This window comes from Orycteropus afer, unplaced genomic scaffold (genome assembly GCF_000298275.1).
Source record: "Orycteropus afer afer isolate SDZICR_OR568_19922 unplaced genomic scaffold, OryAfe1.0 scaffold00263, whole genome shotgun sequence".
Lineage (NCBI taxonomy): Eukaryota > Metazoa > Chordata > Mammalia > Tubulidentata > Orycteropodidae > Orycteropus > Orycteropus afer.
This window is the reverse complement of record NW_006921850.1, coordinates 430464-445585: the sequence shown is the minus strand read 5'-3', so window position 1 is coordinate 445585 and position 15122 is coordinate 430464. Positions and strand designations below refer to the sequence as shown.

Genomic DNA, 15122 nt, shown 5'->3' with positions numbered 1-15122 from the left:
CAAGGTACCCCATCCAGGATGGCACTTCTGCCAGCCTAAGCAACAGCTGCGGGTAGGGCACCTAGTCTGGCACAGCACTTCTGTTGGCCCAGGAGGTGACTGAGGGAGGGGAGCCCAGTCTGGAACTGTTTCTGCTGGCCTAGGTGGTGGCTGTGGGTGGAACGTCGGGCCTAAGACACGGTGCTTCTGCTGGTCTTGGAGGCAGAGTACATTCCTCTAAACATGAAGGTGTTGTGCACGCAGTGCCTGATCCACGAGGGTGTGCCTATGACCTCAAGTGGGGCAGGTGCAACATTGGGGGGGGTGGTACTGGCTGCTAGGTGGGTGAGGGTGGGAGATGGCCAGCACTTATGGCCACTGGGAGGGTGTAGGTAGGATAGGGGATGATCACACCTTTCTGGTCACCCCTTCTGGTGTGGGTGCTGTTGCAGTCCTGGGTGAGTGGAGCTAATTATCAGGTTCCTGGCCCAGTTAGAACTCTGCTGGCAAAAACAACATGGCCTCATTGCATCAGGCCAGTTGACAACTCACCACTCCCTATGTCTCTTTGTTTGCTGTTTTTGTTCAATTGCATCTTCATTTTTTCCTTTGATACTCATGCAGGATGATCACCCTTATCTGTTTCACTTGGTTTCCATTGTCTTTCTTGTGGCGGATCTGCCTAGTCTGCCATCTTGCTGGAAGTTGGCAGGATGATAGCTGGATGTAGAAATTGAGGTGGATTTTCTTTCTCTTTCAGCTTTCTCCTTTGTTCATAGTAAAACAGCAACAAGGGTAGGAATAACACACCAGAGAACAAAAAGCAAAATATGGCTTTTAAGTTCCAGAATGGATTCTTTAAAATTTACAGTCCATGGTCTTGCAGGAGCCTCAGCCTTTTGAATATCAAAAAACAAAAGTTTATACCAAAAACAAGACATGATAATGTAAGAGCCAGTTCCACTGCCCCATATGAACAAATGTTCAACTGGATGAAGAGGAGGAGGAGATAGGCTCAAGGAGAAGAGAGCTAAGAAGGGGATCCTTACTTGGCTGAGTTCTCAGATAGGTATGGGGGTAGAAATAGGTATATGGAGCTTTGAGAATGGAGCTTTGAGAATAGAGCTTTGAGAATCAAATCTCCTCAACTTTCCACTTCCTTAGAGAGGGAGTAAGCCTTGCAAAGCAACTTTCTATCTTCTCACCTCTGACCTCAGACATACTCTTGGGCACATGAGGCAGTGATAAAGAACAACTTTGTTGGCAAAACCTGAACTTCCCACAGCACTAAGGCCAGGAGGCAGTTCATCCATGTTTCCTAAGCCCAGAGAGTGGGATGGCAGGGACTGGCAGAGGGAGGTGGACGGAAGAGGCTTAGTGGTTGGGATCAACAGGTCTGGTGCAAGGACTGACGACCAGAGACTTGCTGGGAAGGCAGACACGTCAAGGATGGGGCAGCAGACACAGGATGATGGGCAGCTAGTGGGGATGACAGCATTTCAGCAAATGTAAGCATGGACAGAGGTTACCTGAGGGCCAGATGCCTCCTTCTGACACTGAGGCACAATGAGATCACCCTTACCTCCCCCTGTAGAACATCTTGGCAAACAAAGAAAGGAGGCCCCTGAACTAATCAAGGAAAGCCTGATTTATCAGTTTACCATGAACTAAGATTAAATTTATGCCAATTGGTAGAATTTGAACTTCAGAGAAATTAACTAAAATGTATTCTATTGCAGACCTGAGTTTGTGGACTGAGATTATGACAACTGTAATGCAGTGTGACAAAGGTAAATAGATCCCTGGTACCATGTGAGGACAAGTGAAAGTCTTCTACCAAGTCAAATGAGCTAGGAGTCATGTCTGAGTCTTCTTGAAGGATGAAGGATAACAGCCAGTGCAAAGGTAAAGGGAACCACAGATAAATTCCTAATGGCTGGAGTTTAGGGAGTGATTAAAAACAAGGCTACAAAGGTAAGGGTGATGGGCTATGTAGGTTTAGCCAAGTCTGAAAGTCTTTTCACACACAGGCCACAGAGATTCCTGAGGGCTTAGAGGAAGGAAGGAGGTGGCCATGTTTTCCTTTTAAAACTACCATTCTGGTTGCAATATAAAGACAGGAATGGGGAGTAGCTGTCTCTGGGAGACCAGCTCCTGTGGATTGAGCTTTTCTGTATCTTTCACTTTTTTTAAACTGATAACACATTGCTCCAAATCATCACAAAATCTGCAGTGCATGAGAAAAGAGGAAGGTATTCCTTTCCCGGCTTTATAATACACCATTCGGCTAAGTGACCAGGAATTGGTGTGCGAAAGTTTCTGTTTAGTGTTGAAACTGGCAGGGTTTTAATAGCCTGAGTCTTGATAATGGAAACCAGAATGAATTGGTGCAATATTTTGCACATAAAAATATCTCCTAGATACATATGCATACCCTAATAAGCCTTAGCTTAATGTTACTGAGAGTGAGCTTTACAGGAAACCGAAGTGTGTCTATTTATTTACACAATGTTGACTGAGAAATGATTTGCACTGCTGTCATGTAGCTCATCTTTGGACTGAGGTGGGCAATGGAGCACTTGGCAGCCTAGTTCTGAGGGGTAGCTTTGGGAATGATTCCTGGAAGCTCTCTGCTGTCTCCTCAGTCCTCTCAGTGACTTTATAAGCCATATGATACCTGATAATCACTTCCCTCCTGTAAGCTAGAGTGGATTTTGTTTTCTATATACTGACTTAAAAAGCTCTATTTCTTTAAAACAAAAACAAAAACAAAAACAAGTATGTGGTTAAGATAATAGACTGTAAAGACAGACTGTATTCTAGTGTGAATTCTAGTGGTGAGACTTTCCTGCTACTTGACCTCAGATAAGCTTAACTATTCTGTGCTTTACTTTCCTATCTATAAAGTGATGATGATATTATTATTTACAATAATATCTAAATTGTTTTCCCACTTTTACAGCATGTCATTTTTCTTATCAGCTTCCACTGAATAGGCCCTTGACTCATGGTGATCCCCATGTACAACAGAAGGAAACACTGCTAGGTCCTGCGCCATCGCTATGGGTTTTCATTAGTTAATTTTCAGAAGCAGTTTGTTCTTTCTTCCTAGTTTCTCTATCTAGAAGCTCTGCTGAAACTGAGTTTAAAAGAAAAAGGCACCAAAGAAGACTGCATGGAGGGTAGGAGCTTTGTTTGACATCTACTGTCTGGGACTCAAACCTGGCTCTCCCCCCTGGAAGGTGAGAATTCTATCTACTGGCCACCAATGCCTTCCTTTAAATGCATATTAGAGGACAGCAGTATCATCCAAAGACAGATGAAGCCCCTTACTGCAAGAAATCATCACAAGCTTGAACTCTTTCCTATTACCTGCTCTGTGTAAGAGCAAAGAAGACACCATGGAGGCTAAAAGAAACATTGTGATGACATCCTTTCATATTAGACAAGCTCACTTCTCTGGAGAATCCCTCCCAGATTTTAGAGCCACCCATTTATTTGCTCCCATCAAAAACTAATAAACTACCTAGGCTCCAAGGTGCTGAATTATCTTTCATCCCTTATGAGGGCACCAGAAGCCCTTGATGCAGTTGGTTAATCCAATAAAAGACAGTCTTTCACAATGAGAAGAGTTAATGTTTATTCAACAAACAAACATTAAGTTTGCTCTGGGCCAGACAATGTGCTCATCATTCAGGCACATGGAACATGTGATTACCAAACATAACGTTACGTGACATCAGACTGCTAATGCTCCCTAGACATTATTAAACATGTGACAATTTGCACAATATTTCATTAAATGTCTATTAAGAAGATAACTGCTGTGAATGGCATATAAAACAGGCCAGCCCGGGATGTGAGGATTGTCAGCAGAGCGTACAGGGGTGGCACTCGCTGAGTGACAGAGAAATGCATAGTTGATGATGTTTGTAGACAGCTGGGGAGGAGTCTCTGCAATCCCTTTTATGGTGGAATGGTTCTATGCAGGTCCACAAAATTCATTTCTAACTCCTAACCTTATGTTTCCATACAAAATAAAGAATGAGTCAAACAATAAATGATGAAATACCAACTGTGAACCCAAGTATTTCCAGGCATGGGAGAGCCCCAACTTCTTTATTCACTGAAGAGAGAGACCTCTAGTCAACAGGTGTAGATGAAGAAAATAATTATTATTTTGTTACTATAACATAAACATGTACAAATCTCTTAACAGTACTGGTGTCAATAAACACTTCTGTTGTTGCAAAAACAGAGTCTTAAAAAGAGTGTGGAGAAAGAAATGGACAAGCAGAACTGAGCTATTTTTTCATCTCCAAAATTGCACTTCCTGGTCCACGGTTTTTAGCGCTACAGATGTTGCAAAACTGTGCAGGAGAGTTCTAAAATGTAATAAAAAAAAAAATCACAGATTATAAAACAAATGAAACACAATCCTCTCTCTCCACTCCAATATTCAGAAATATTAAGGCAGTAGTCGTTGCGTAGGGAGGAGGCTAGGAAATGTCACTCCTTTCTCTGGAGATGACTTCTGGTTCCCAGAGGGTTAAGCCCTGTAGTTATTCTGTGACTCATAGGACACTCCACAGCAAAATAAATCCAATGTAACTTGGGGGATCAGGTCTCGTCACTAAAGAATAACAGCATCATGATACTAAAATTGGGTTGAGAAAGTGATGCAAAATAAAGCAATTCTCTACTGTAGCTCAATAGTTGTCAATTTTACATGAATAAATTACTATGTTTTTATAATATTTTTACATTGGATATATCTACATATTAATTTTCCATATGAGATGTAAAGCTGTATTATAACTTTGAGAACCCACAGTGCCAAAAGGATGATAGGCTGTGATTCTGAGGACATCCCTCTGAGGCACCGATTTCTCTTTAGCTGATAGGTGCCATGCTGTCCACTCACCATGCTAGGTACCGGCAGGCACTCCTTGTGGAACATATGCCGGCAATGGAAGACCACCATGCTGAAGGGCTTAGCAGCATCTGGGCCCGGGGCAGGAGGAAGCAAGGGAGGAAAATCAAGGCAAAAGCAAACCAGGAGCTTTTTTAACCAATCTTGCTTTTCCAGCAATAAGATGCCTTTGAAAAAGCGTTACACAAAGCATTCCCGAAGGGTGGTATGATCAAATGAAAAGCCGACATACAATTTTGTTGTTCTGTGTTCACAGGTGACTCGCTTAACCTTTGTCTCAGTTACCAGAACTACAAGTGAGGACAGCTCCACAGCAGCAAATGCAATGCAATTTATTCTTAAAAATTAGAATTACTATGTATATTGCCCATGTTTTGTGTGCATGTGCACACACCATTAATGATGAAGTCAATTTTGTGGGCTTACAAAAATGCCTTCTGCTTCTTTACCTCTTGGCTTCTGCCAAAAACATTCACAGACTTCAGAGGCAGACCTGGGAACTTGTTAGAAATGCAAGTTCTGAGACCCTACCTCAGAACTACTGGATTACAGACTCTGGGGATAAGGCCCAGTGATCAGCATTTTTATAAGCCCTTCAGGGTTTGCTGACTTACCCTGAAGCTTGAGAACCTTTGCTCTCAAGAACGGCAGAACCAGAATTTCAGTGAGTTGGGATTATGCACCAAAATTTTTCTTTAAACCGCATAGTTCTGAATATTATATAATTTTATAAATAGTAATCAGTTAATTTCAAAATTTTAATTACACCTATCATTAATACGTATTTGAGAAATATTCTTTCCTCCCAAAATCTTACCTGATGGAAGAATAGGGGAAAGGCATGATTCACAGATATTCTCTTCTGCAAGGAAACAGATACACCTTGGATTATACAATGTTAATTATCTGCCTCTCCCCCCACCTTTTTCTCAAAGCAGGGTATATAGTTCAAATATGAGCATTTCAGTTTTACTCACCATCCACCAGAACACCTTTCATTTGAGTTCGCTGCATTTTCTTCAGCAAGGACAAAGAGTCAGCTACCAGAATCTTCTTGCAGCCTTCACGAAGCAGAATCTAGTGCGCACATTATAAAGAAAAAACAACTTTAAAACATGAATGCAGGAAAGAAAACACAACTCTTATCAGGGATTCAGAAAAGTGGGGTGCTTGAAATACTTTTAAGAAGCTCTTACTGGTCCCTCTCTTCCCTCCAAACCACTGCCAGCTGGACCTTTCTAGACACTGATTCTATCATCTCTGCTTTTTTTTTCTTATGAACATTTAGTGGCTCTTGGAATGTTTGTAAAAACAGATACAAATTCCATAGCATGGCAAAGGCAGCTCTATTGTACCAATTGCTGTCTCATAAGCTTCCTAGTATAGATTCTGTTTGGCAGAGTTTGGCTCCTATATGCCTGGCTCAAATGGTCCTCAAATTTGGGGACCGGGACTGATAGAGGGGTTGATAGCTGAAAAATGACCCCCCCCCCCCGAAAAAAAAAAAAAATCCCAATTCACTGCCGTCAAGTTGGTTCCGACTCATAGCAAACCTTCCTAGGGCTTCCAAGACAGTATCTCTATGGAAGTAAATTGCTCAGTCTCCCTTCTGAGGAACGGCTAGTGGGTTTGAATCGCCAGCCTTCTGGTTAGCAGTTAAATGCCTTAGGCGCTACACCATGACCACAGATGTTAATAATCCATCACAAGACTCATTTTGTTATTTTTCATCCCAGTATTGAACTTTTGTTTTGTTAGGCATTTGTTTGCTATTTCTTTGTAGGTTTTAATTTTTTTTCCTTGCCTGCCTAGATGACAATGAGAGGTCACAATACTCAAGAAGCCACAGAAGTCAGTGTACTCAGAGTAGAGGGACGACTGTCCATTTCCAGTTGGTGTGATTTTGTGTTTCAGAATCAGGGACACGGCAGACTGAGAAATTCCCTATCTGCTTCTAGTTAATGGGCACAGCTTGGAAAGGCAACATATTTCACCTTTCAAACCAGTTCTGTTCACCACAGTATGAGTTTTCACTCTTTTCTGGGCTTTCTTGGTTATGTTATATTTTTAACTTTTTACTATAATTTGAGTGAAAGTTTATAGAGCAAATTCGTTTTCTACTCAACTCCTACATTTTTTCCTTTGTGACACTGACTGCAGTTCTCACAATGTAATGTCACTCTTTCCACTTCCTCCCTGTGTTTCCCATTTCCGTTTGTCCCTCTTTCTTTTCCATTCCTGCTTTCTGGGCAAATGCTGATCTTTTGATCTTGTGTGGCCTGTTGTTCCAAAGAGTGTGAACCCGTTTGGTGTTACTGTTCACCTTATAGGTCTGTCTGCTGCATTGCTTGAAGTTGGGCCATGGGGGTAAAATTGGTTCCAGGCTTGAAGGGTGACTCAGGGGTTCCACTAGTCTCTATAAGACCAGTAAGCTTGGTCTTTTTTTATAAGAGTCTTATTCCCTATTTTTTCCCACTCCATCCAGGACCTTCTATTTTTCTTGGGCATTTTAGTAGGAAGATTGGGATAGGCTATCTGAGGTATCCTTAAACTGGATGTCATTTTATATCAAAACTTGTTGCTGCTTTTGAAGTTACAGAGATACTCAGGGCCTAAAGAACCAAGAGGTTCTGGGGCTATCCCTGTAGCTTTCCTCTTCTAGTCTCATGTGTCTTATTAGGTACAATTATATATAATTTATATAGAAATTCACATAATGAAGATATCACTGCCTCACTGTGGCCCAGTTCTGTGGGGATGAGGGTCTTGAGAAGTACATGTCCTTAAGAGGCTGTGGTGACTATCAAATGCTATGGTCAGCACTGCTCTCTGGCTTTCTTCATATTAAAGTCCCTCTCAATTCAACCACCTACATGGTGTTTTTGCTTTCATAGGGTTTTAAATTCATGCCATAGGGGAACAGAAATAGAGGGACAGCCAACTGTGTTCATCCATCCCCAATCATCTACAATTACCATGTTCCTTCAAAAATCCCAAATAGCATTGTTTTAGGGTGAATGCAGCCAGAGACTCCTCCCCCAATTACACGAGGGCAAAAATTCAGGAAAACAGGGGTGATGTCTGGAGTCTTTTAGAAAGGTGACTAATAAGATGTTTTATTCTTTAAAATTTTACTGCCCTAAGATAATTTTTAAACAATAGGAGCTCTGGTAGCATAGTGCCTAAGCACTTGACTGCTAACCAGAAGGCTGGCAGTTCAAACCCACCAGCCACTCCTCAGAAGGAAGGTTGGGCAATCTACTTCCATAGTGATACTGCCTCGGAAACCCAAGGAGGGGTTTCTATGAGTCAGATCCAACTCGATGGCACATAACAACAACAACAACAACAGTACAGAATGTCTGCCTTGAGAACTATGCTCTTTTAAAAACTACTATATGGAATCAAATTGACATCAGCAACTGGAAAGATAAGAGGCAATGAGTTTATGTTAATGGGAGATGGACAATTCCAAAAAGGAGAGTGAGAATGATTACACAATCTGAAGAATGTAATTAATGTCACTGATTTGTACACGGAAAAATTGATGGATTTGTGTATGACTTGCTGTATATATTCTCAACAACAAAAAATAAATTATAAAAAAATTCTGCTGAAAATTGGATTTTTAGATTCATTAAAAAAAAAGACATTAAAAATCTAACAGACATTATTAAAACAGAACAGAAAAATGACAAATACAGTAAGAAAAATATCTAGGAAATGCTGATGTCAGTAAACTATAAAAAAAATAGAAGTGAATATATAAAGCTGCTCAGCCTCCAATAACAAAAATAAAAACTTTAAAAAAATAGTTTCATTCATCATATTGCTAGAAAAATGTTTCACAAGGCACCAGCTCCAACTCTCAGTGGCTGCTGAAGGCCCACTGCTGAATAATACAGGAGGAGGACAAGTCTAGACAGAAGCCACAGTATCTGGAAACTAAAAAAGAAAGCAACAAAAATTCAAACTAACAAAAAACTATCTCCTCAGCAGGAGTTCATTTTTCTAAATAGGTATAATCCATCTGCTTACAGAAAGTATTTTCTAGGAAAAATTTCAGTATTCAGAGGCAAAGGGCTAAGAGAAGTGAAAACATATACATATAGTTTACTATGCTACTTTCTACTTCATTTCATCAAAGTTCAACACTCCAAATCAGTAAACTATGAAAACTTCCAAGGTAGATGAGGCTAGGCTAGTATATTCACTAGTCTGTATATCTGTCACACTGTAGTAGCTTGGAATGTTGCTCTGATGCTGGAAGCTATGCCACTGGTATTTCAAATACCAGCAGGGTCACCCATGGTGAGCTGGCTTCAGTGGAGCTTCTAGAGTAAGACGGACTAAGAAGGAGGACATGGTGATCTACTTCTAAAAAAATGGCTACTGGAAACCTTATGAAAAGCAGTAAAGCACTGATACAGTGTTGGAAGATGAGCGGGTCAGGTAGGAAGGCACTCAAAACACGACTGGGGAAGAGTTGCCTCCTCAAAGTAGAGTTGACCTTAATGACACAGATGGAGTAAAGGGTTCAAGACCTTCATTTGACTCAAAATGAGAACAAACAGCTGTAAACACCCATCATAATTGGAACATGGAATGTAAAAAGTATGACTCCAGGAGAACTGAAGTTGTGTGAAATGAAATGAAATGCATAAAGATCTATATTCTAGGTTAGTAGTGAGCTGAAATGGACTGATACTGCCCATTTTGGATTGAAAATCATATGGTCTACTATGCTGGGAAAAACACCGAAGCGGAATGCTGTCACATTCATCAATAATAAGAACACTTCAATATCTACTCTGAAATACAATGATGCCAATGATAGGATAATATTCATATGCATACAAAGAAGATCAGTTAATATGATTATTATTCAAAGTTATGCATGAACCACTAAAGCCAAAGACAAACTGAAGATTTTTTTTTTTTTTAACAATTTCTGCAATTTGAAATTCACCAAACATGCAGTCAAGATGTATTAATAATTATTGGTGACTAAAATGCAAAAAATTGGAAACAAAGAAGTATTGGTAATTGGAAAATATGGCTTTGGTGATAGAAATGACACAGAAATTCTATGACGGAATTCTACAAGATCAATGACTTATTCATTGCATATACCTTTTTTTCAACAACATAAACTGTTACTATACACGTGGATCTCACCAGATTGAATATGCAAGAATCAAACTGACTACATCAGTGGAAAGAGGCAATGGAGAAGCCCAACATCATCAGTCAGAACTATGCCAAGGGTTGTGGAACAGACCATCAATTGGTCACATGTAAGTTCAAGTTGAAGGTGAAGAAAATTAAAACAAGTCCACAAGAGCCAAAATATGACCTTGAATTTAGAGATTACTTCAAGAATAGATCTGACACAAAGAACACCAATGAATGAAAAGCAGAGTTAGTTGTGGGATGACATCAAGGACATCATACATGAAGAAGGCAAAAATCATTAGAAAAACAGGAAAGGAAAAAAAGACCAAAATGGACATCGGAAGAGATTCTGAAACTTGCTCTTGAATGCAAAGTAGCTAAAGTGAACAGAAGAAATGAAGAAGCAAAATTGCTGAGCAAAAGATTTAAAAGGGTAACTTGAAAAGACAAAGTAAAGTAGTATAATTAAACGTGCAAACAGCTAGAACTGGGAAGAAAATGCTTGGCATTTCTCAAGCTGAAAGAACTCAAGAAAAAATTCAAGCCTCAAGTTGCAATATTGAAGGATCTATGGACAAAACATTGAACAATGCAGGCATCAAAACAAGATGGAAGGAATAAAGTCATTGTACCAAAAAGAATTGGTCGATGTTCAATCATTTCAGGAGACAGTATAAGATCGCAAACTAATGGTATTGATGGAAGATGTCCAACCTGCACTAAACCACTGGTGAAAAACAAGGCTCCAGGAATTGATGGATATCACTTGAGATGTTCTAATAAACCAGTGCAATGCTGCAAGCACTAATTTGTAAATGCCAAGAGAGGAAGACAGAAACCAGGCCTATCAGTTGGAAGAGATCCATATTTATGCCCATTTCAAAGAAAAGGTGCTCCCACAGAATGCAGAAATCATTGAACGGTGCCATCAGTATCACACGAACATAGTTGTAGCAATATATTGACAGGAACTGCCAGAAATTTCAGCTGGATTCAGAAGAGGATGTACAACAAGGGATATCACTGTCAGATGGATCTTGGCTGAAAGTAGAGAATAGCAGAAAGTTGTTTACCTATGTTTTATCAATCATGCAAAGGCATTCAACTATGTGGAGCATATCTAATTATGGATGAAACTGCCAAGAATGGGAATTCCTGAACACTTAATTGTGTTCATGAGGAACTTGTACACAGACCAAAAGGCAGTTGTTCAAACAGAACAAGGGGTTCTGCATGGTTAAAAGTCAGGAAAGGTGTTTATCAGCATTGTATCTTTTCACCATACTTATTCAATCTGAATGCTGAGCAAATAATCTGAGAAGCTGAACTATATGAAGAAGAATGTGGCACCAGGATTGGAGGAACACTCATAACAGCCTGTGACATGTAGATGACACAACCTTGCTTGTTAAAAGTGAAGAGGACCTGAAGCACTTAATGATGAAGATCAAAGATGGATTATACCTCAACACAAAGAAAACAAAAATCTTCACACTGGACCAATAAGCAAAATGGGATAAACAGACAAATGACCATAGTTTTCAAAGATTTCATTGTATCTGAATCCATAATTAATGCTCACGGATGCAGCAGTAAAAAAATCAAACGATGTATTGTATTGTGCAAATCAGCTGCAAAAGACCCATTTAAAGTGTTAAAGAACAAAGATGTTCCTTTGAAGACTAAGGTGTGTCTAACCCAAGCAAGCCATGATATTTTCAATTGTCTCATATGCATGTGAAAGCTGAATAATGAATAAGGAAGACTGAAGAAGAATTGATACATTTGAACTATGCTGTTAGTGAAGAATACTGAATATACCATGGACTGCCAGAACAAGTAAATGTGACGTGAATGAATACAGCCAGGATGTTCTGCAGAAGCACCTCTTGTACTACGGTCATGTCATCAGGAGGACCTTGTCCTTGGAGAAGGATATCATGCTTGTCAGTGAAAAAGAGGAATACCCTCCGTGAGATGGACTGACTCAGTGGCTGAAACGATGGTGCTAGCATAGCAACAATTCTGAGGATGAAGCAGGACCAGGCAGTGTTTTGTTCTGTTGTACACAGGATCACTATGAGTTGGAACCCACTCTATAGAACCTGACAACAATAGGCTGGTATACAAAGAAATGAGATTATCCCTTGTAGAAAATAACCACTTCATCTATAACATCTGTAATAATCTTAAGGCAACCAAAGTGGGAATGAAATAAGACTCTACAGATTCTTATGTAGTATTAAATTACATAGGCACTGATTTCAACATCAGATTTAAGACAAGGCATTATCTTGATTGTAGATCCCCAGTAGCAGCTATGTCAGTGACTCATGAAAAATGTGCTTATTAACAACACTGATTTCATAAAGTTTCAATTTGCTATTTCCCAGGAATGCCTTTATTAAGACACTGATGACTGAAAGAACGATGTTGGTGAAGTTTCTAAGGAGGTCGTCTTCACTTACTTCTGACCACTTCTGTCTTTCTAGGTCATCTTACCTGGCCTATCGCCCTTGCTGTGAACTCTCACTTTCCAACAGATTCTTTTCTATTCTTGCGAATATGATGTTATTTATATACTGAGGACACATGTACTCTCTTCTGTTTTCCAGGGGTTTAAAGACCAGAATGACGCTGAATCACTGCTACTCATATTTTGAATACTATCTTTCATTACTTTGTGCTAATATTTTTTAATATATGCAATATTTCAGACATGTAAAGTACAATGGGAAATAAAATATACACTCAAGTCTCTGCTACCTAGATTTAACAAATTCTTAAAGTTTGCAAATTTTTAAAGTTTGCCATGTGCTTCAGATTTAGAAAATACCAAACTACAAACACAGCTGATATTTTCCTTGCACTCTTCCTTTACAGGACACTTCTTTGTCCTTACAAACACAACTCTAAATAGCTTTAGTGTTTATCTAATTAAAAAATGCAAGGGTCTGTGCAACACAGATTTGGTCAATGAGATAAACACTGAGCCTAGGAAAGTATCCCTCCCCAAATACAAAGGCAAAGTTGCATTAAGAAAAAGCCCTTTGCTTTTCTCATTGTCCAGGTGATAATTTAAGGCCTGGAGGAGTTGCATCCAACTTGGATCAAAAGGCAACAAGCCTGATACATATTCCCATGGAATGGATGTTTACACTATTTCCAGTTTGGGGTTGTAAAGGATAGAGTTGTTAAGAATATTCTTGCACAGATCTTTGTGTGGCTCTGTTTTCCATTTCTTGTGTTTCACCTTTAAGAATGAAACTGCTGAGTCACAGAGCAGGTGTGCTTTACTTCTTAAAGTAACCACCAACTTATAAAGTAACATTCCAAAGTAGTTACTTTTATACTTGTATATAGTCAGTTGTGGTATGTCATAAACTTACTCTCCTTATTCTTCTTGAATAACATTAGCTTTTACTTTTTATATAAATTTCATCAATTTCCATGAGCTATTCTTTTGGGATTTTGATTTTAATTTTATTGAACATATAGATTACAATTACTTTGGAAAGAATTGACAATTTTTATGATAGGGATGTATTTTTAGTAATTAAATGGTCTGATTCAATTTGCTAATAATTTTAGTAAAAATTTTTACATTTGTAATTTTTTTTTTTAAAAAGGTATGGCTATAATCTTTGCTTCTCATATTATCTACATGTGATGCTGATATGTTACACTAGCATCCCATGAAGAATTAGCAAACTTTTACTTTCTATTTTCTGGAAAAGTTTGTGTAAAATAGGGATTGCCTGTTTTTTTAAAGCTTGTCTCTAAAATCATCTATGGAATAGTGCTTTTTTACTACTGACTTAATTTCTTTAATCGTTACATTTATTCTATTCTTGAATAAATTTTAGAAATTTATATTTTCTTAGAAAACTATTTCAAATATATAAAGTTATTTGTAGCACTGGGTTTCAAACCTTATGTGCTTCAACAATTATATTCACATTTCTTCCTAACATTATTTCTCTCTTCTTTTTCTTGTTCTATTTTGTTAAGAGGCTTTTCTATTTTATTAAACGTTTTATTCTCTTCTCAGTTAATTTTTCTTTCATAGTTTAAACTCTTCATCTTTCTGTGCTGCATTCTGTTAATTTCATCAGTGCTCTCTTCTAGCTCTTTAATCCTCCAATTGTTTCTAATCTGAAATTAATATTGTCCACTGATTTTATAAAACACACACACCTACATATTCGTATTATTTTGAGGACTTGAATGTGAGTATTTTCCAAATATTCCTGTTTTCTATAATATTGGTCTTTTATTTATTTACTTATTTACTATCTATTCTTTCATGTCTTTATTTTCAATGAACTTCATTATAATCTTTTTGAGATTAATCTAGTATTCACCACTCTTGAAAACAGTGAGGCTGTTGTATCATTTTTTCGTCTTGTATGTATGGTATCTGCTGACTACTTCTCAAGATATGGTTTGCAGTTCTTTCTGTTGTGAGCTCATCCTCAATGGAGATTGCTTACTCAAGGAGTTCTGTGTGCCCAAGTTGAGGGTACACCATTCAGAGTGATTTCACTTTTACTTATTTTGGTCTGAAGGGATTTCAGTGATCCTAAGAGAGTAGTGTAGTGTCAAATTCAGATCCTACAATTTCCTAGGAGTAACCTCCTTTTCTCACAACTTTCCTACCCTTCTAACTCTTAAAGAGACAGCAAGTTCCCTTGTTACTTTATAGAACTAGAAGGCTGACTTCTCCTAGGCCTTAAGGCTCAGGCTTTGTGCAGGGTATTCAATTTCAGCTCCTCACTCTGAGAGGGTCAATGGCTATGCTTCCTCTTCACATGAGTGTTAGAAGGCCATAACTTGGTAACTGTATCTTGTGTCCCAGCAGGCTGCAATAGCACCAATTTTCCCTTTCCACCCTAGCTTTGCTCTCTCTTGGTGTTTCCTGTTGTTGTTATTTGCCGTCAAGTCGGCCCTGACTCATAGCGAACCCTCCTTGGGTTTCCGAGGCAGTATCACTACGGAAGTAGGATTGCCCAACCTTCCTTCCGAGGAGTGGCTG

The 15122-nt window shown here is 38.9% G+C and overlaps 1 protein-coding gene across 1 annotated transcript in view; it reads right to left on the bottom strand.

Moving 5' to 3' along the window:
• Positions 1–4283: 4283 nt before the first annotated feature.
• The window catches only part of VPS41 (VPS41 subunit of HOPS complex), a 284325-nt gene continuing 273486 nt past the window's right edge, over positions 4284–15122 (bottom strand). Inside the window, exons 25-28 of the mRNA XM_007950103.1 lie at positions 5890–5989; positions 5730–5774; positions 4904–4983; positions 4284–4364 (exon numbers count right to left, since the gene is read on the bottom strand). Coding sequence (XP_007948294.1) covers positions 4284–4364; positions 4904–4983; positions 5730–5774; positions 5890–5989 — 306 coding nt within the window. The remainder of the gene's footprint in view (positions 4365–4903; positions 4984–5729; positions 5775–5889; positions 5990–15122) is intronic.